The 22485-nt window shown below is 40.9% G+C and overlaps 2 protein-coding genes across 2 annotated transcripts; both read right to left on the bottom strand.

Moving 5' to 3' along the window:
• Positions 1-2644: 2644 nt before the first annotated feature.
• pi4k2b (phosphatidylinositol 4-kinase type 2 beta) lies at positions 2645-16718 on the bottom strand. Its single transcript, XM_075463545.1, has 11 exons — positions 16161-16718; positions 9932-10083; positions 9378-9458; positions 8889-9008; positions 8513-8644; positions 7661-7814; positions 7384-7448; positions 6961-7063; positions 5120-5253; positions 4958-5017; positions 2645-3962 (listed from the first exon to the last, which is right to left on the bottom strand). Exons 1-11 carry the CDS (start codon positions 16513-16515, stop codon positions 3789-3791), a joined length of 1530 nt encoding a protein of 509 aa, XP_075319660.1. The 5' UTR covers positions 16516-16718; the 3' UTR covers positions 2645-3788.
• A 3154-nt stretch (positions 16719-19872) lies between these two features.
• On the bottom strand, positions 19873-21655 carry LOC142379343 (cysteine-rich protein 1). Its single transcript, XM_075464486.1, has 4 exons — positions 21465-21655; positions 20418-20512; positions 20266-20320; positions 19873-20160 (listed from the first exon to the last, which is right to left on the bottom strand). Exons 1-4 carry the CDS (start codon positions 21505-21507, stop codon positions 20150-20152), a joined length of 204 nt encoding a protein of 67 aa, XP_075320601.1. The 5' UTR covers positions 21508-21655; the 3' UTR covers positions 19873-20149.
• Positions 21656-22485: the final 830 nt, after the last annotated feature.

The following is a 22485-nucleotide window of genomic DNA, read 5'->3' as shown; positions in this document are numbered from 1 at the left end:
TGATCTGTGTAGTCGGATGCGGTCCGCTTCACAACGCTTCCTTTTGGTGCTGGCTTTGTCCAGAGTCGTTTGATTTGCTGCAGTTCTGCACCGCTGATGTGTTCTGGCCTTCATGCTCCAGTTCTGGCAAACAATTGTTTCCTAAAAGTATTATGTTTAGTAAGAATAATGTGCATTTTTATTGCTTCACTGATGATATCCGGGTTTATCTGTCCATTAAGTTAGACAGCAGAAACCCTCTGAAACCTTATCAATCCAGTCCGCCAGAATCTGCAGACCCCTCTACCTTTAACAAAGAAAGATGAAACTCCCCCATATTTACCAGAGCAATGAAAGATTTTCCGACACGTGTAAAATATTTTATGTTTTATTGCAAACTGTACAGCCAACGAAAGCCTGCCGTAACTGATATTCCTGGTTAACCTTTGAGGTTACATGGAGACCTTTGAGGGCGTCAGGCTGTCAGATGAGGGCTCACGCCTTTTCTCCAAAGGAAAAGACTGCCTAAAAATCAAAAGCCAGATTAAGGTAGGCCGAAGTATTTTGCACTGAAGTATTACATCAAAAATGGTTATTAGATCACAGCAGCTTCTGATTTCTGTTCTGAAGTTTCAAAACATAAAACAATCCGACTAAGAAATAGTTTATGAATAGTTGAAATATATGGGTAATTAATAGAATAAACATTTTGAGGTCTCATTGAAGATCCGTTTCTTGCAGGTCCATGCAGAAAGAAATTCCACTACTTTTATGTGTGGACAGAGTTTCTTTCATTCGGTCCTGGGAAAAGTTGCTTATATAATAACAAATTAATGTTTGAATTGCAGGTTTTCCACAAGTCATTGTCTGATACAGTATAGAAAAGCTTTCAACCGAAACAGGAAGTTGATGGTGTACAGAGGTTTAGTTCAGAACTACACTGATGACGCCCCCAGACCTATAGCTTCCCTGCTGCACCTCTACAGTGTCAGTAAGTTTTATCATCTTTTTCTTTTTTGTGTGTGGTGACTTGTTCCCACTCACCTCCAGACGTCGGGACAGCTTTCCACACGATGGCAGTGTTGGCTCAGACCCTGTAACACCCAAGGACTCGGTGATGTCACATGCTGGTATTATTGCAGCAGGCCTCCTTATATCCTCTGCATGAGTGTGCCATATCCCAGAAGATATGTATGATGATGATCATCACGCTAAAAACTCATTGCTGATGCTATCCTGGTTGTAGAGTGTATGTGCAGGTAAATTATGCATTACTCTGAGCCCCATTTAAAATCCGCATGTTTTCATTCAGTACCTGCCTGAAGGATGTGCATGGACCATCACACAGTAGAAAATAAAATCCCATAAAATCCATCTTTTTGCCCCCATAGATACCTTCTGACCCATCACCCGCTGCAGTGGATTCGTGGATGTGCGTGCCTTTGGTTTTCATTAAAAGTGCAAGCATGAAATATAAAAGTCTAAGTTTTTCTTTTGCAAATATGTACGGCGAAATATTTAGTCCGCGAGTCAATGTATCAAAAACTCACCCATTATGTCATATATCAAGCAAACATGGAAGTTATTGATTAAAACTGGTCATTTTTGTCTATTTAAAAACTAAATGTGATGAGCTTAAAAAGAAAACCATTTGACATTATTTGAAAGGTGTAGATTTTTTTTTTTTTTTTGGGGGGGGGGGCTTAAGCAATAGTGAAAACAACTAACAGCAGCTGTAGATGCAAATTAGGAAAGACACTTAATAATAGGAAATCTTCAAGATCTTCCGATAACATTGATCACTTAGCAACACCCGTCAGAAGTGCAGCAAGTTCTGCTCTTTAAATACATTTGCGGTTGCACATAACTGCATATTTAAAGGTCACACTGATGTATTCTTAGTACAAACGAAGCTAAATTCATCTTAACTCTCAAATCAGTAAGGGAAATACATTATTGCTTGGAAACTGTATTCCAGATTACTTTTCTATTTATTGCTATGACATTAAACATGGGTACTACAATACTGAATGCTCAGAGTGCAGCTCAAAAGGTAATTGATGAGAATCTTGCTTATTGGCAGGAAAAGGGCTCTAGCCAGGGAGTGGTTACATCCAGATGTTCCAACATCAAATCTATACAAGGACAAACATTCTCTTTAAAACTGCAAACAGAAGGATTTAGTGGAATATGGTCCAAATGGAGACGACTACATCATGACAGGGAGACTTTTTTTTTTTATAGAAACTCTGGATGAATAATTTGTTACAGAGAAGATTTCATAAATGTCACAGACCTGAGGGGATAAATGAGGGTGTGACTTTACTGTTGGGCCACATAAATGTTCTGATGAAAATTAGAGAGGAATGCTTTGTAACCTGGCGGATGGTTTGACTTGTACGACATACTGATGCCGATACACTGCTTTGCAAAGGACTCTCAAGAATCAAATAAATAAAAAAAAATTAGAAAAAAAAAGGTGGAAACTGGTTTGTGTGCATCTCAAATCGGCAGGTATAATTATTGCTGTCTTGTTTAAATGGATAAATCTTAAAGTCTAACCGTCATTTTCAGGTATTTTCCCTTAGCGGTTATTCAGAAAGCTGATTCCACCAGTTAGCCAACATTTCCATGAAGATGTAACATGTGCAATTCACAACAAAGATTCAAATTTCCCAAATTTTATTTTTCTTAATCTGTTAAATATACAACTTCTCTCATACAATCATTGAATTTGAATAAAAATTTCAAGATTCATACATAAGAAAACACAACGGCATCGAGCAAAGAGTGAAATATCATTTTCAATTTTGTTTTTTTTTCAATTTTTTGTTTTTTTAAAGGGAGCTGCCCTCCCCTGTGCCACAAGGTCCAAGAGAAAGCTGCTTGCCAGCTATTAAATACATTTCAAACAACAAATACATTCATTGTTATGAGAAGTCTATATCTGACAGCATTCTCTTGTATTGAAATGTTAAGGAGCAAGAATTTGTGTATAAATCGTAAACACATTACATTCAAGCAACTGCCCCTCACCCCCCTCTAAATTCAAGTTTCAACAATATTCTTTGCGTGAGGCTTTTTAATATTACTTTAACAAAGACTTTTGGCAGTACTGAGAGTTGAAGACACTGAGTTTGTGTTTGTTAACAGATGTAGTTTGGAACATTAACACTGGATAAAGAGTGGTTTGACCCATTTGTGTGGAATTAGACAAACACCTCCCACAGTGCCAGCGCACATCTACATTTCAGTAAGTGATCCTACAAGGCAAAGCAAATCTTTGTGGACTTCATCCCAGATGAGAAACAATTGAGACCTGGAGAATCAATCCCTCTCTAAGCAGATGTGTGGAAGCAGCTCTATGGGTTACCATACACTACCTGACCGCATATTTGTTAGTTGGTGGTGTATAAGTGCCTATTCTTTGGCCATTACTCCAGTAAGAGAGCTTGCATTAAACTCCAGTAGATACTTTGAGTGAAACAAAAAGAAAAAAATCCTTTCTCCTTATTAATAAACAAGGTCCACCCCTGTGGAAAAGCTGATTATTCAATCAAGTCACCATGGTAACCACAAACAGCCCAAAGGCCTCACAAGGATCCAGTGGTATGCTAAACTCAATTACCTCACAAAAGGTTTCTGTAACCTGTTTTTCCACTTTTTCTATTTTCCTTGCAAGGACAAATATAAACCATTTCAAGCATGACAAACGTGTCTTCTCCCTTATTTCATCCTTCGCCTGCTTCAAAAAAAAAAAAAGAATGCATCCCATTCTCTTCTTAACTCCCTTCTGCTGCACTCTCTTACTACCAAGAAGAAAAAAAGGGCCGCTTGCAGTGGAAGGTTTGTGTGAATGCGTTGCCCAGCGTGACGACTCGTCCTTGACCGCCTGAGCGGCTGCGCTCCACCACCACACGGGGCATCTGCACCAACTGGATGGGGCTCCTCCCATCCTTCACAGCCTGGATCAGGTTTAACACCTGGAAACAAACAGGATTCAAATACGAGGTGCATAGACAGTCCAATGAAATGGAACTTAATGACAACTTAATTGGAACAGTCCAATGGAACATAATGACATGGTTTCAGTTCAAATGTTGAGCGGTTTCCCATTTTAAAACTGAAGAATTTCAGGAAGTATAAAAACAATTACAACTCATTACATTGTACAAAAAAAGGAACAAAAACAAAACACTAAGATGTTGTCCTCAGAGGAAAAAGCTGTTGTGGTTATCTACTGGCTTCAGCTCCAACCTGACAGACGTGATCATTCTCATGCGTTTAAACAAAGTTTAAAGTACAGAGTGCTCATCACCTATGTTGCAATGACTTGACAATGATGTGAAAGATACAAATAAGTCATTCATCTTATAACATCATTGCTTTAAGCTATGATGTTTTCCTGCATGTCATTTTAAATGTGACACAAAAAGAATGGAAAGACAGATCCTAACAACCGGAAGCAGAAAGGAGTCAATTATCTTTATTTATTTATTTTTTTTTTAAAGAGTTTTAAAAAAAAAGCTGCACACGCTCTCTGATATTAGTGCGATTTATATTAATCCAAAAGGAAAAATATGAATAATTAAGACATTAAAAGACACTGTATTGCACATAATGATAAATATATCGATAAACATAGATATATCTATGCCCAGTGATGGATTGGCAACCTGTCCACGGTGTACACGGCCTCTCGGCCAGTGACAGCTGGGTTAGAGGTCAGTGCAGGATAGAAAGACAGGCAAGACAAGGAAGAGTAACAGGGATACGGGACACAAAATTAGGTTAAGACGTGTGGTGTTGAGGTAACAGAACACACAGTGACACACAGTTAAAGAAAGTAGGCCATAAGAGAGGAAAGAAAGGCAAGGTAGGATGTAAAAGGAAACAGTCAGAAAGTAGAGAAGACAACGAGAACAAAGGGAACATTATGGTTAAGCTGATTTTGGGAGCGATGGGATAATAAACTCACCTGTCCTCTCATAACAGACATCTGTCTCTCAAACATGGTTTTGTCGAACCCTTTATCTGTCTGAAGACAAAGAAAATGACTGATGTTAACAGAAATCCTGAGCCATGAAATTGTAATGGATCACACAGCTGCTCTGTGCGATATCTATGAGGTGATCGGTACCTTAAACATTTCGTAGAGGTCCTCACAGAGGTCCTGGACAAAGTTCATATCAGACAGGCGGGACAGCACCAGGTCTCTGGTCTCCTGGGAGAAGGCCACTTTGGCCTGAGGGAGCCATGCCCAGTGGAAAGGGTCTGATGACAGGACAAGAGCACAGTTTGCTGCCGGATCTAACAACATGCTCAGTGAGTCTGAAATTTGCTACCGTGCAACAAAGGGGTGTGCACCATCGTCCAACATACATTTGAGTGAATAAACAGTACTGAGTATCATTTGTGAAACACTTGATAGTGTGTGCCGTCACATTATTGTGGTAACCCACCACCTACACTGATATGACAAAAACAAATTATTAGATCTTAAATCTTTGAAAGTGGCTACTTAAAGGGACACTGTGTAATATATTAAGTCATTTATTAGCTCAAATCAACATATTCATTCATAAATTAGTCCTCATTGGTGTAAAATGATCTCTGTCAAAAATCTCAATTATCCTCCTGAGTGAAGAATAACTTGTCTGTATCTACATAGAGCGGGCAAGCTCTATGGAGGCTGCCATGTCCTTCCGGTCTATGAAAAACGAAGAAGTGCCGAGAGGGACATAAAGCACTTCGAATCACGTTTTCCCCAACGCCAGGCCTGCAAGCGTAAATGACGTCGTTTTGACGTCACGTCCGCCGAATGGCTTATTACTGGCGCTAATGGTAAATAGATTTTATCTCGTAAATTATCCCACTAATAATGCATTGATTGTTACCAAACTTCTGCCGTAGTACACATAGGCTCTCAACTCACAAAACGAGGCATTAGAAAGTTTGTAAGTTTACATGGAGTTTATTTAAAAGAACACTTTCCAGATAGCAACTACACACTGCTGCTAACGCTAAGTCGACGTCACTTCCGATAACTCCCGGAATATGGCTAATTGCATTGCTTGCACACCAAAGGCTATGTCAACTTCTGTTATCTGACATGTTATCTGTCATCTGTATTTATAGTGTAGTTGTATGTGTGTTATGTAATCCTTTGTACTGTGTGTCTTGATGTCTTTTTGTTTGTATGGACCCCGAGCCTGAATCGGACATTTGAAAACGCGAGGCGCTAGAGAGCAAATTCATTCGACTTTGCAAAATAAAATTGCACCACTAGATGGGGGAAGAAATTACATAGTGTCCCTTTAATAAAAGTTATTGAATTGTTATCATAGTAACTGCAGCTGAGGAACGTGCACCACCATGTAAAGTCCAGTGCTTGTATACTGTGATATATCCCTGGAAAGTAAGCACTTTGAAAAGTACCAAAAACTACTGAATAAAAACATACAGAAACATAAAACCCATTTAGCAGTACTGTGGTTTTTAGCTCTACAGAGGAAGACATTTGCATGCTAAATGTGCACTGGTAATACACACAGGAAGATGGTATTTGTATGCAGTTTCAGACTCCAAAACAACTGCCTTGAACTATCACTGTATTCTCCAAACTGTGTAGATGATCTGCGTGTCAAACTAGTTTGTATTGTACATTTTCCAGTTGTTGTTTTGACGTATTTTTACCAGCTCTTCAATTGTTGCCAGAACACTAAAGGAACAAGCACGGGTAACAAAAAAAAAAATATTAGTACTATTGGTATTACTCACTAGATAACAATGATAACAGTAAACATGAAGCCTCACTAGCCTGATTCTGTGCATAAGAAAACTGATGGGTGCAGATTTAAAGGTCACTAATTAATATGCTTTACTCAGGTTTTTTAAGCAATGAAAAAAACAAAATGGAGGATATTTCAAACGAGTTAAATCAGAGACAGAAACCAAAAGTCAAGTCGGAGACAAACATACATGCTCTCCACTCATCTGGGTGTTTAAAGGGGAAGGCCAGGCCGTTGTCGATCGCTGCTATCTTGATGCAGGAGTCTGGACTGTTCTCTGGCCACTCTGCATCCTACAGCGAAGTGGCAAAGAGGGTCAGGCAACACAGCACCTTTAACTGAGTGACTTATTAACAAATAATGGCTGGGCTAATTATTGATCACTGTTCAAGGGACTGATTAATTAGAGAGATCAATTATAACTCAACTCATTTGTCAATAGACGACTAAATGATTGATGATAGATGGTATTCTTGTTGCTGTTAACAGAGGTCATCGTAAACCATCACATTGCCGACACAAAATATGAGTTGACAGTATGATGACATATGAATACTAATGTGAATATTTGTTTTTTGTGTGTGCACTTAATCATATGCTAATGTAAACTCACCTTCTGCCCTTCACTTCCTTCTCCTGGCTTCTCATACTTGATCAACCAGTTGTCATTCCCTCGGTCTGAGGAGGAAGACAAACACAAAATAAAATAACAAAGAGGTAAGAGTCAAAAATGTGGGAGGAGGCAATGTTGAGCTGTGCCTGAGGCAACTGTACAGTTCAAACACGTGTGACACCGACAGCAAATGCCCTGTATGATCATTATTTTCCATTAACACAAAGCAGGGGGCGTAAGACAGGAACACCAACTGTGTCAAAGCAGACACCCACACCTGTGTTCCTGATAACGTAGTCCAACACCACCAGCCGCTCGAACTGTGACTGCAGCTGCTTCCTGATGTTCTCTGGTAAAGGTTCTGCTTCAAAGCGCCGCAGCCAGTAGTCTGCTTCACGGTAGCCCTCCACAAACAGCTGAAACGAGCCCATCTGGAAACACACATACACGCGTATGTGATACACCAATATAACAAAAATGCTCAACTTGTACTAAGATGTTCATTGTTCAGGAAACAGGCAGATGGTAGAGGGAAACTGATGTCAATAGGCTGAAATATTAGTCCTCATACACTTCCTGCAGATTTTTCTTTTCAGGCACCTTTTCACAACATCTAAAAAAGCAACCAGAAAACCCAGAAGGTTATCTCATGTGAGACTGCTGCACAATTAAGTTTAAACTAATACTAAGAGATAAATGTATCCATTCAGCATCCTCCAGCACATTTTAAAGCAGCGTTGGCATTTGTGCTTCCTCTGACCATTTAATTTCAACAGCCCTGTTTGTTCCAGAGACACAAACACATTGTGGTCAAACCTCTGTTACTCTCCTCAACCAGCAGGGCTGCATCTGCAGCAGCTCACTGAGATACCAACTCTTGGATTTCACAGCAACAACAGAGCAGTCAGTCATACAGAGGTTTAACATTTATCCTGTGTTAGCGCAGGCCTTCCTAAAGGATATATCTACTGAGCATTTTACACAATACAAACAAAAATCAAAGGAAATACACCTCACAGGAGTGAATAAAAAAAAGGAGTGATTAATTTCTCATCTCCCTCATTAATGGCTCAAAGTAAAAAAGTAAAGGTTGGTGACATTAGACACCTAATGTGTAACAGTCTCTTACCTTGGGAGGCAGGCCAACTCTGTGGAAGCGTCGTCCCACCTTGGGGACTTTTTCTAAGGCATATTTCTTCCCTCTGGACTTTGCTCTGTCGATAGCACTATAGTGGAATGTCTCGCTCGCCAAATACACCACCTAAAATAAAAGAAAATGTTGAAAAAAGAGCCGTTAACACTCGATTAGCTGTGATAATTTATCTTTTAACTGGTAATAAAAACAAAGAAGACACAGAACAAATCAATTTCACATAGAGATTCGTTCAGGTTGATTACATCATTTCAGTCTGAATCCTGGTAGAAAGCAGTAATTGTATATTCGGATAGAAAATACTAAAAAATAAAAAATAAAAAAAACACCATGCATGTACTTTGAGCCACACCTTGGTTTTTGGCACCACTCCAAGACCAAGCTTAGTATCAACCAGAGAGGCAGCAGCCTCTGAGAGGTAACCCTGGTTAGGAAGCAAGCAGCCTCGGCCGAAACAACACGGACAGCAGAGCTAATGATAGAGACAAGGAGGTGTTAACATCACTTCTGCTTTACTCCAAACATACGGTGTGCTCTGACAAGAAAGGGAAATAAAATCTGATGCATTTTGAAATCTAATACAGATCATGTGTTTGTCCGTTTTAACAGGATGTTTTGCACCATAAATTATATTAACACCAGTATTTAAAAAAGGATTATAAATGTCATATCAGGAGTTTCTTACACACAAACTGTGATAGCTGACTCATGATTTAAAAATGGGTCAAGAAGACAAAGCAAGCACAGAACCTTTAATCAAATTACAAAAACTGTAAAAAGTATATCTGCCTGCTTACGCACAAACAGTATTAACAGACAGGGGACATGGGACACAGCGTACCTTGTGAAAGTATTTGGTCCATTTTGGGTTCAGGTGACCATACGGTTCCTCTGACTTTGGTTTAAATACACCGATGATTTTCTGTTGGCGGGAAAGAGAACGGTGACAAAATAGAATAAAAATCACTGTTAATACATATAACCGGCACGACACAACTTCAGCAATAAACTTTTTACTACCATTCAATGTTCTTTCAAAGGACACCGAGCCACAAATGAAAAGGTACAGAGATGCTGCCAACAACTTAGAGGTCAACATACTTTCCCTTCAGTCACTTGTGAGGCTAATCATTCATGCTGACTATCTGTTATGTCACACATTTAGCAAAATTAAACATGAGGATTTCTGATTTAGGGGTATAAATGTGAGATCAGGAGAAAGCAATTTTCCTTGAATGGCTGCCATTTCGTATATTAAGAGTTCTGAGGAAAAAAAGGCATTAAATGTTTAATTTTCTTTTTTCGAATAAATCATAGCCTCCCTCTAAATGAAGTCCATCGTAAATTCCTTCTCTCCTTTCTGTTATCAGTGCCATTACTTTATCCCCAGCTCACCCCTTTCGGGTCTTTGACAAAGTAGCTCCCACTGGAACCCTGGGAAATCCTCTCTGGAAAGACGCCACTCTCGATAGCTTGTTCCGCCCTTTGGATAATATCTGCAAACTCGGGATCGTCGGGGAAATGGTTGAAGTCTCCACTGTGTGTACCTGGCAGGGAAACATATTTAGGCTTTCTGTGTTCACTCTGTACACAAGCGCTGCATGCTGCATTTAAACAGCAATTTAATGTCCTCTGCTTCATCATGAAACTTCATGTAAAATGTGGCATTAACGTGTTTCTGTGACCTTTATGTGGTCCACAGAGCCCCTACAGAAAGACGTGAGACAGTCATCAATTAAATGCATTGTTCAAACAAATTGTTCACATATTGCATCCTGGAAAAACTGTAATATGAGACAAATTATAAGGATTAATAATAGTCAGCAATGTCATGTTACACATCAGCTGTTCCCATCGCACACTGAGGGGCAGAACGGGTGACAAGTCTCCATCAGGACTAATACTCAAAAAACTAATTCACATTTGTGGGTAACTGAAAATCCCAATTTTCTTTAAACCTGCATGTTTTCCCCAAGTCCTCACAGAGATGCCCCACCTGGTCAGCACATCCAAACCTTTCTGGAGTGAAAGCGACTGAGCGATCCTGTCACTTGGCACAAAATGTACATTTCTATTGCCTTGCAGATCCAGTGTAATGACAGCTTTCTGGTGGATACGGGGCGCTAATTATTCCTTTCATGGCCCAATCACACGACGTGATACATTCCAACTTCTCAGTCCTGCAAGAAACAGTCAGCTGATGGAGGCTTCATATGCTCTGCATCAGTCACACTTAGGTTACAGAAAGTGCAGAAAGACATGAAAGAACAGGCACGGGAGGGAGGAGGGTGAGCTCAGGGACAGGCGAACAGTTTATGTGCCATTCGTCACAGAAAGATGAGGAAAGACAAAGATAGCTTTGAAGCTAATTCACTTGAGGGGGGGGGGGGAGAAGCAAATTAAAAATAGGAAGAAGAGAATACATATGCAAATATTACAGAGGAAATGTGGATTAATTAAAGAGGTCCTTTGATCCTAGTCACATGGCCACCAAGTTCCTAACAAAGACATCTGTTCAGATGAAATTCTGACTTTTACTTAAAACTGAGCATTTTTTGTCATTCACACAAAACTAAAGCCCTCAGAACATTAGCATCTCAGTCAGAACTTTTACCTGGTCTCTGACACAACCCCCAACAAACAGCCTGCTCTCCTGATTTATTACCACACATGGTTTAGACCAGGTGTTTTCACATTTCAGGCACAGCTTGGAGACACGCTCCACACTCCATTAGTTTGAGAGCTCAGTTTGCTCAACTCCTGGTTGTCTATAAGCATGATTTCCACTTAACTGGGCCATTAACTGGACCACCATCTTTTTTTCTGCTATATAAATAAAGCTGAACTGAATTGAATTGAGAGAAATCGGGTTATTGATTGATGTCAACCGTCATAAGTTATTTGAATGGTGATTTTGTCAGATAATGGTTATAAAAACCAAAGCGCAATAAATGACATGGAAATGAAAATGAACGCAAATTAATGGAAATTCAACCGTCTTACGCAAAATTACGCACATCCTATAAATATGTCAAATCGGGGCGGCCGTGGCTCAGTGGTTAGATTCGGTCGTCCAATAACCGGAAGGTTGGCGGTTCGAGTCCCACTCTCGCCACTCAAAAAGATTGGTGGAACTGATAGCTGGAGGGGTGTCAGTCCACCTCCTTGTCATGGCTGAGGTGCCCTTGAGCAAGGCACCGTACCCTCCATGCTCCCCGGGCGCTTCATGGCTGCCCACCGCTCCAGGTTGGCATCTGTCTCCGAGTGTGTGACCATGTGCATGTGTGTGTGTGTCAACAGATGCCAACCTGGATGGGTTAAAAGCAGAGGACAAATTTTGTGTGTATACATGATAATAAAGCGGATCTTAATCTTAAATCTAACGTGTTAATGTATATATCTATATAGATATATCCATCCCCTTGACCACCACAGTGTACCCATCTTCTGATGGCTACTTCCAGCAGGATAATGTCACAAAGCTCATATCATCTCAAACTGGTTTCTTGAACATGATGATAGTTCCCTGTACTCCAATGGCCTCCACAGTCACCAGATCTCAATCCAACAGAGCACCTTTGGGATGTGGTAGAGCTGGAGATTTGCATCATAGATATGCAGCCGACAAATCTGCAGCAACTGCGTGATGCTATCAAGTCAATATGGACCAAAATCTCTGAAGGACTGTTCCCAACACCTTGTTGAAAGTATGTCACAAAGAATTAAGGCAGTTCTGAAGGCAAAAGGGGGTCCAACCTTTAAAGCTGCAGTCTACAGGATTTGTTGTTGTCATACGTAAAGTCCTAATTTTTGGCATTTTAAGAGTTTACATGATCTATCAGAACGCTTGAAGTTGAAAACGGTGACCTCCGTAGTCGCAAAATGCAAGAAATGCTTATTTTTTAACGAAAAAATAAAAAGTTATTCAACTTCCTGTCCCGCCCCATCAAAACACATGAGAACTCGTGCACGTAGACGTGCACGCCAGATGCGCTTACACGACTCCTCATTCATCAACTCACCTGTCATTTGCGATCATGGAAGACACAGTAAGTAGACAAGCCCGTAATGAAGTTCAATAGTCCAGATAAATAAGCGTGGGGATGAGCCTACCTTGTATCGTGCGTGCACAATCGGTGATTGACAGGCAGCAGAGCCCAGCTCATAACCTGATTGGTTACCTTATACCGGTCCGGTCTGCAATTTTGTAAACAAACCTGCTGGTTTTGGAGGGACCTAGCGGGACATATAGGGGACCTAGAGAACTCTTTTTTTTTTTGTATTGGGGTATTTAATGTACTACTTTCAGAATCCCCGGACAGTTCCAGGCATTATGCTTGAAAAAGAGTTGCAGACTGCAGCTTTAACTAGCAAGGTGTACCTAATAAAGTGGCCGGTGAGTGTATCTTTGAGCTATTTCTAACCCGAAATAATCTTGGTTCTTGATTTTCTTTCACTGAGTCCTTACTGATTTTTTATTTGATTGCCTCCCTGGGAGGTCCATCTTTCACTGTGAAAGCCTCTGATTTCACCCAACAAGATTCCAACTAAAAAATCACTGAGGTTGATTTGGAGCAACACAATGGCCCTCATTTATCAAACTTGCGTAAGACGAAAAACATGCGTAGGTCGTGTGTACGATCTTTTCTGCGCAAAGGTTGGCATTTATCAAATCCATCGTGAGCGCAGTAAAGATGAAATCGCCACGACAGGTCTGAGGGCGTGTACGCACTTTTCCATTTTGACTTGCGGTGACTGCAATAGCATACATAGACAGCAGCGTCACTAGTGCGTGCCTCATGAGTCGCAACAAATCTCTAGGTTAAAATTACAAACTTATCACTTCAAAGAAGGCCCATGTTTTATTTGACTTCAACATAAATATAAACATAAACGCAAATTAAATAAATTAAACAAGTACAACTCCGTAATTGGAAGAGTGATGGCTCATTATTCAACCGCCTATTTAAGAGGTGATTCTAGCGGCGCGGTAATGGCGAAACGATGGCAGATCTGGCTTTGTTAGAGGACCTGAACGCGTGCATCAGGCGCGAGAGAGTGTTCCGGGACCGGCAGGATTTCTTTTGGGAAAATGATGAGTGGCTTATGAGCCGTACAGGAGAGGCGCTTTAACACTGCGCATACGCGTACGCGTGCCACTGTGGAGAGGTTAGGGCTCCTAAAGGGCAGGTGGATCTGTCTCTCGGCTGCGGGGGGAACCCTTCTATATACACCCGAAAAGGTATGCAATATTATTATTGCATGCGGGGTTCTCCATACATTGCCCAAAAAAATGGAGTGCCATTTCCAGATGTACATCCAGAGGACCCCGTACCCAGAGATCCCTACCACCAGCCTGCACAGCCAAGAGCGCTCAGGAGGAGAGAGGAACGTATTCAGCTATTCTGACTTTTGGTAAGCATTCTGTTATTCAAGGAAAAAAGACGTAGCTCCGATCAGGCCAGCCACCCTCTCCTCCAAGGCACTCGAATCCAAACCTGGATCGGAGCCCCCCCCCCCCCTGTTTGTGACATGCTGCGTCGGAGAGCTGCGACCTTCTTTGGTGGCAAATTTCATATCGGACCACTTCTTCCTGTTCTTATTGGAGAAAAAGTAAAACATCGTTCAATTTTAGATTTCATTTAATCTGGAGTTTATCACATTTTATTGACCATCACAGTAGGGGAAAATACATAACTCGTCCGGTCTGCGATTTACATCGCCAACGCTGTTGACAGCCGTCCCAGCTGTCAACAGCGTTGACAGCGTTTCTTTGCCGCCTTTCGTCTATCCATGTCGCAAATTCTAGAGGTGCGGCCTTTTGTAGAAGGCGTGGTTAGGATCATTACGATGGATTTCAGCCGCCGGATTTATCAACAGCCGCTCGGTCTTACGATGGGATTGGTGTGGTACGCATGTTCTGTAAATCTCACTTGAGCCTCTGTGTACGACGAGTTCTCCGCTCATATCAATGATGCTTTCTACGACGGCTTGATAAATGAGGGCCAATGTGAATAAATGACATCCTGTCACATTATGGTTGGCCATAAAGGCAACTTTGTGCTCTATAGGGAAGCCAACTCTAAAATAAACTTATAAAACAGTTTCATTATGGGACTGTAATAAAGTTCTGCAGACAGATTTACAGCAAGATTTCTGTGTGTACAAAGCAGAGGTGTTTCACCCTCATAATCTAATATCCAATAATAGATTGAGTCCGTTTGTCTGTGTGTGGTGACGAATGCAAGCTTCCACTTCATTACACCGGTGAGAAGAGTCTCTGATATCATTGTGGGCTCTCGTCTGCCTATCTCCATTAACCAAAATCCACACAAAGCCAGACTAAAAGCACACACAAGGTACTTCCTCTCTCCCAAATTCCCTCTTTGACATCAAGCACTATACTGGACAACAGTGTCTGTGTGTCTGCTTTCACAGTGGCCTGATGCATATTTAATATCTGCCTCTCTGACGTTCAGGTCGGTTAATGGGACTCAGAAAGCTTCTCACAGCAGGTGTGTCAGGACACTCAGAGCTCTGAACACCAGAAGTGTGATGTCAGTATGAATCAGGTCACATCTATGATGTCTGGAGACACTGACACATCAGCTTTTTAGGTCAAAGCAAGCTCAAAGAATTCAAATGAGCAATAAACAAACACTATTCGCTTCTTTTGACCCTTTTTGGTAAAAAAATTACCACAACGGTACCTGGACTCAAAGCTGAATGAAGCTTCAGTTGTGTGGAAGTTAATGTTTCCATTAAGAAAATGTGAGCCCTTGTGAGTACAGGACTGTTACTTTCTGAAGGAATTTTGTCATTTAGATCTAAACGCCATTTGTGCTGAAGGGCCACATAAATGTGGAAACGAATACCTGCCATTAAAAGTTTGATGTTGCAAAATGTGTGGCCTACATTTCTGCCACTGATTAAAATTGATCCAAATTTAGATTTCAGCAGCCAGAAGCAACACAAAGAGAATGAATACAGAGGATTGCAGGTAAAAACGGTGGGCGATATCAGGGGGGAGTGTTGTTGAATCCAGTTTGCAGCATGTTCTGCTTCCATGGCGACTGGATCAGCCTGTTCTTTATATCTTCCAAAATAAATCCTATCAGTGAAGAGGCAATATTGACAATAGATAAGTTATATAAACCACACAGAGGCAGGAAGTCAGTCTTTTGGTTTTTGCTCTGCGGAGGAAGACACCTTCATGCTGACTGTGTATTGGCAACATACAAGAATGCAAGTCTTCGGAGAGAGGACATTTTAAAGTTAATCACGCAGTTAATAGCCTGATACTGTGTCAGGTCACCGGGTCAAAGTGTCAAGCCACTGCAAAATAAGCTGACTGGAGTCTACTTTTTAATGCAATAAGGGCAACAGGTCAGTGTCCTGTAGGAGCCAACCGAAGTGGGAGTAAATGAGTTGGTCTATGTGTCCCGGAGGTATTACATAACATCATATCAATATGACCACGTTGCACTCTGTTATCTCTGAGTAATCACTATCAGCAGGTGTAGCCTTGAGCCATATGCTTTAAAAACTGACATATAAAGCGCATTGCAAATGCGAGTGTCCTAACCCTATTGTTTAATTATCCACTTTAATTCCAAATAGTCACCTGGAGAGGCCAATGCGTCTTTATCCGATGACGAGCTGTGCCTGTTTCGCCTGTTCCGCTTCTCTCGAACACTTCTCGGGGACGATGAGCTTCCTGCTAAGCAGGGCAACAACAGCGCCTCTTCGCCGGAGCCCTCCGTCTCCAGCTCGGTCAAGACGCTTTCACAAGAGTCTGAAATACGAACAGCGACTCCGGGGTTGGCCGCAAGCCCCAGTCCTATTCGGTTATTGTCAAATAATGCCATTGAGTGGTCAGTGGCGTGTAAGTTCGACTCCAGTTCAGGCACTGCGGTTGCACCGGTGTCCAGCACGGGCTGGATGCTCTCAGTATCTGTTGGGTCGCACTCTGACATCATTGTCGCTCCGTTTTCAATCTATACAGTTATAAATGTACATTAGAATACACCGAGTTCCCGTCAAGCTTTCAGTTTTTCACTTAAAGAGACGTTCATGTTTCCAGGAGCACGTACATCCAAATTAAATAGCTGTAAAGCAGCTGCTTCCTCTCACCGACTTGTCCACATAATCCTTCAGGTCTGTTGCCTCTGCTTCCTCTTAACCTCATGCGCATGCGCATGCTCCGCACGGAACGTTGAAAGTTGCGTTCAACTGCTACTTGGAAAGTCCGTACTTGGGGGTTTGTTTAAACACGTCAGCAATTTCTTAGTATTTAGTATTTCTAAGGACACCCGGTAAAAACATATCTTTCAAACATTTCCTATCATGGACATCTTGTTCTAATTGTCCACCTCAGATTTAAAGAAGAGGATGTAAATTCCGGGGAGAATAATTTAAATATTTTCTGTGTTTTTTCTGTGTTTTTTTCTCTGTGATTTGTCAAATTTCTGGATCATAGATTAAACCAATAAACACTGATGAATGTTACAACAGTTAAATTAAGTATTAATGTAGTGGGTTCTAGTCTGTCTGACTGACAAATTCGTTACTAAAATTAAAATTATTTCACACAAACAGAAATAATTGTCACTATAGTCAAACAGCTCACCCATTCACGTTAAAGTTTGCCTCCCAAACAGAGATGTGTAAGTACCTTCTATGACCACTAGATGTCGACAGTAAAACACCAATTGAAATAACTGCGTGTGGAATCCCTCGCAAAATATTCTGTTCATAGTTTTCCCCTTTGACACATAAATTCTGGTTCCCATTTATAACATATTTTACTCAAATGGTATGTTCTGATGTTCAGACTGACTCCATAAACAGGCCTTTCCAGCTGCCCATAAGATAATGAACACTTCTACTCAAATTAGTTTCCTAGGTTGAACCCAAGTTGGGTTAATGCAAATTAAACCTCAATATTAACCTAACCAGATTTACATTATTTTGTTATTGTTGTTTTTTTAAATTTATTTAGGGACGAATGCTGCACATAGATTTGCATTAGTATTTCAGTCGGTCATGTCATATGCTGATTGTCTTCCGTCTGTGCTGGATTAAAGCCTGGTTTAGCCACACAGGCTACTTTCATGTGCAGTCATCATCCCAGTTTCATGCACATGAGTGTAGTTGATAAAACAATAACAAACAAGCTGATAAAAAAAACAGCATATACCAGATCATATTTCATTAACATAGACAAACAAAATGAAATCAACTAAAAAAAACACCAAAACGTGTACAAATGAAAAGATTTTGGCAGAGACTATACACGCCACTCTAAATTATGATAACAAACGTTAGTTAGCAACTATCTTTTTTATTGATTTGAAGTCTAAACTGCAAACTGTAATGTTCCTTAGTTCTGTGGGTATAGTACTTCTGGTACATGCTGCTCAGAAAGACTGACTACCCAAAGGCACTTCTCTGTAGGCTATATTACAATCCCCTCCGGTTTAGGTCCTGGTGTGCAAGTTTAGATTTTCTTTGATAAACTCATTCAATTGAGGGTGCATCAAACCATGCAAAATCTTTTACACATGTAAAATATCTTTCATCATGTTTTCGAAGGTTAGGGACCTATCCATTTAAAACATTACAATGATGATATGAGTTTGACTTCAACCAAGAGTCTAGCTAGAGTCTATCTACTGACTGAAGTGTAATTATTCCTGTTTGTGTCCAGTTGGGGAGACAGTAATTGATATGAAAGATAATCAAACTATTAGGCCTCAGTTTCTAAATTATTCTTGAATTATCTAAAACTCACAATGTTAAATTTAAGTCTGTTAGCACGTTTTTTTCAAATTTGTACCACTGATTGTCTTCTCCATACTCTAACATCTGGGTGTTGATGTCTTGACGGACCTTAAGAAACATGCATACAGTAACAGTTTTATTAACGTTAGGATGTAATCATAACTAAGATAACCTGTCAGAGTAGTTGACCACTGAAGCAGACAGTTCTCCAGTATGTCGCTTCTTATTTTTAAAATGTAGATAAGTCATATGAGAATTTTCTGTGTAAAGATTCAACACCCTAAAATTGCAAAGGATGTAAAGAGAAGGAAGTAGTATTCAAATGTAATATCATCTGTTCAGGGATCCATTTTTGTAACATTTTCTTAAGCTGCCGAAAGGATACTGGTGAATCTGTCATAAAAAGCAGATTTGAACATAGGCATAATTACTGTAGTTTTCCATTGATTCACCAGTTAACAATAGTAATATTCTTGCTTGCTTGCATTCAGCCCCATCTATTCAGGCTCTGGTTATTTTCTTTCAGCACTGCTTGTACCCAACAATCACCCAGTGGTCTCCATAGCACCATGTTCTCCCTTATCCCTGAGCCCGTCTCCAACTATAACCCGGCCCTTCCGCCACCATCGGCCCCTCTAATAAGGCAGTGTAGCTGGAACACATGCAAATGAGCAGTCAGCCAGCTGGTATCACAGCAGCCATGTGATATATCAAGGTAGGGGGGTTAGGAGGTGAAGGAGACATGGAAAGAGGAGGAGGGACAAAAGGAGGGGAGGTGGGATTGGGATAGAAGAGGGAAGGGTCTCATGAGATGAGAGGGAAACAGACAGGTTCAAAGACAAGTGGTAGACAGGAGAAACAAATGCATCTCACTGGTGTCTCTCTTCTGGATGTTAGACCTGTCCCATCAGTGTATTCCCTCTATGCTATATACCGTTTCTGTCTCAGTCTTCTTGATCCAATTTCCACCAATTTCACCACCTATATCTCCTTCAAGGACAATCCTGAAATGTTATTCATGTGACGTAAGACACTTAACAGGGGGGGACATCAGCACATGGTCTTCTCTCTTTATGTGTGTGGGATAGAAAGAAATAGTGTGTGTCTAAACTACGTACTTCATCCACCACTGGGCGACAATCCCCTGCAGCAGTCAAGGCACACTGCAGACACGCTGCATGAATGCATGGATGTGTGAGAGCACAAGAGATCCGCCTTTGCCTCACTGAAGCGCCCATTCCAGCAGATTCTGCTGGCAGAAGATCTGGTTTACTGTGCCAACAGCAACCACCCTTATCCATCGCTGCTTCTTTCCGCCTTCTTTCCCCGTGGCTGCTTGATGAGGGAGAGAAAAGGAGAGCTCTAAAGCTCAACTCATTTTTCATTTAAATGTGTGTTGTCTGTGATTAGAGTCTTTGTTGGTTTTTGAGAAAATGCGACTTCCCCAAATGTCCAAAAATGTCGGCATGTGGGTCGTTGATTGCAGAGCCAAAAATTCCACCACTGAGACATGTAAGGTTTTATGTTATATTTCAAGAAAAAGTAACATTGATTTCATATTAATTGTGGACAATAGAAGTGAATAAACACATGGGATATACAAGTGGTCATCACACATTAGATATTTCAATTTGTTCAAGTGTAACAACAGGAAAAAAAATGAAAATGTATTTATCATGATAGACTACAGTCTATCACTCTTATGTATTATTTCCTGAACGTTTTTGGCACATGAACCGTCTCTTTTGAATGTCAGCATTTGTCCATTTGGTGTCAGTCTTGTTTCTACGGCAAAGATGACGTGCCGTGCCATGGAGACATCTGTTAAGGTCACCTGTTACCTGTCAAGAAAGATTCATACAGAAAGAGACATTCAGAAATTGCATGCCCAGAAGGGTGCCAGTGTATGTGTGTATGTGTGTTTTCATAGTGAGTTGGCAGTATACCTCTCGGGCCAAACATCTTCATGTAGCAGTGTGAACAATATGGCTTCTCATCATACTGAAACACAGTCAGCAGCACATGGTTACAGCACCACCTTACTCATTCACTGATTTCACAAACCTAATGTTTTGCCTCATTTGCTGTCCTTATATACCTCAGCATGTTGTCCAGCTGTGAGCTGTCTGTTACACTTCTGACACTTCAGGCACAGAGGATGGTAGTCCCTCCCTAAGGACCTCTTTTTCTCACCTGCATCGAATGAAAACGAGGACGGTGTGAATTAGAGATTAGCTGTAATGCGAGAGGGATTTTGTATATGCACATACATAGTCTGTATTTCAGTTGCTTCATGTCAAGATTTATATTTAAAAAATTAAGTTAATTTCTTTTTCTAAAAAATGCCAAATTTAAAGGAATTCAGGTGTCTGGCTCAGAATATACAGACCATTGCCCTCACCAGCAAAAAAATAGGCCAGATACTGTGATACTAGGAGAAAAGAGGTAAGTAGGCCAGGTCACATTAGAAAATTTGAATCTTCCACATGGGCAGGCAAGTGAAACTTGCAGTAAAAGAATAAAATTGACTTATAGCTGTTGTGCAGCTCACAGAGAGTTCTGTGCGTGGAACTAAAAGAAACAGTAGGTAAGGAGGAAACCCAGATAGCAGCGTGCAAGGTCTTTTGATTAGACCCACATCCTGTTGCCATCATGGATACAAGTGCGTGCATTAGTGTGTGTGTGTGCTTGAAAGAGAAAGAGAAATGCCCTCTTTTCTCTTCTTAGGAACAGAACATGAATAAAAAAAAAACATTTTAGTATGAATCGGACATTGTTGCTCTTTTTTGCACAAGGTTTTGTTACTTTACAGCAGAAGAAACACAGGTGTGATTCCTAACATGAATGTGATTTTGGTGTTTTTTGTGAGCACAATATTAATCCCACTGTCAGGTCAAATTAGGTTTCACTTGATGATATGAGCTGCACCTTAAAAATATTCGTTGCTGAAAATGCATTCGAACAGTGCTCTAAATACCTTTTTCATCTGTTCATTACTTTGATTTTATTCCATTCTATTTGACTGAAGTTACAGGTGACGACAAAACTCTCCAAATCAAAAGAAAGACAGAAAAAAATAGAGAACTGAAGCAGACAGATGGAGGAAGACAGACAGAGCGTAAAAAATTAAAGAGGTCAGACTCACCAAAGTAGACAGGCTTCCCACAGATTGGACAATAGCCTACCATTGTATGTAATTATTTATCACACAGCGAATGTGTGTGTGTGTGTATGCACTTAAGTAAGTGTTGTGAGAAAATATACCCTACAAGAGCATATGAGTATGAACTGAAAATTGACAGGAAAACCGTTAAACTGTGAGAGTGTCAGCATCTTGTGAAGTCAATCCAGGATGTGGTGGGCAAAACGTCACAGGAAGTGAGTCAAATTTGAGATTTGAGGCTTGAATACCATCATAAGTGAAAAAAAAAGAGCCAGGTAGAATATCCAATCACACCCTTTATACACTGTAAAAGATATAAAGCCTTTTAAACAGCTATTATTTTACAGTCCGTATATATCTTTACAACTAGTATTTGTACCCAGCACTAAAGAGAGCAAAGAAAGAGGGGTGAGCAGAGCAGGAACAAAAACAGCTGTCAGCAGCTCAGATTCCCAACCATCTTCTCCCCTTTCCTGCTCTTTTCACCCTCTTTTCTAGATTAAAAACAAGGAATTGAGCTTCTGAATTGAAGATGGAAACCTAACACTTGTGCCTTTCTTTCCCTTTGCCTGTCTATTCCCCCTATCTCTCTGTCTCCCTGTCACATACTCACACTCACATGCACACCTCCCGCTCGCTGACTCACACTGACACACACCACACACCCATTTACACACATGCAAAAACTGTACTTCTCCTCAGTGACATCACAAAACGAAGCTGCATCCAAAATAGCAGAGGGAGAGGCAGGGAGAGGCCGGGTTGGCGGAGGGACAGATGGGGGGGGTGTGGAGACAGTTATCCCCTTGGGACAGGTGATGGAAGCAGACCTTGGGTGGGACGGGGGGGTGGGGGTGATGAGAGACAAGAGAGACAAGGCTGGAGACACTAGCTAGCCTCAGCTCAGCTAGGACAATGAGGATGAACTATGATGAACTTCACAGGGCAGAACAGAGCTGCTGAAGTCACTGTGGAAGACAGGCAAATGTCTGTTTGGTTCTAT

The sequence above is a fragment of the Odontesthes bonariensis genome, chromosome 4 (genome assembly GCF_027942865.1).
Source record: "Odontesthes bonariensis isolate fOdoBon6 chromosome 4, fOdoBon6.hap1, whole genome shotgun sequence".
Taxonomy (NCBI): Eukaryota; Metazoa; Chordata; class Actinopteri; order Atheriniformes; family Atherinopsidae; genus Odontesthes; species Odontesthes bonariensis.
This window is presented reverse-complemented; position numbering and strand designations above follow the sequence as displayed.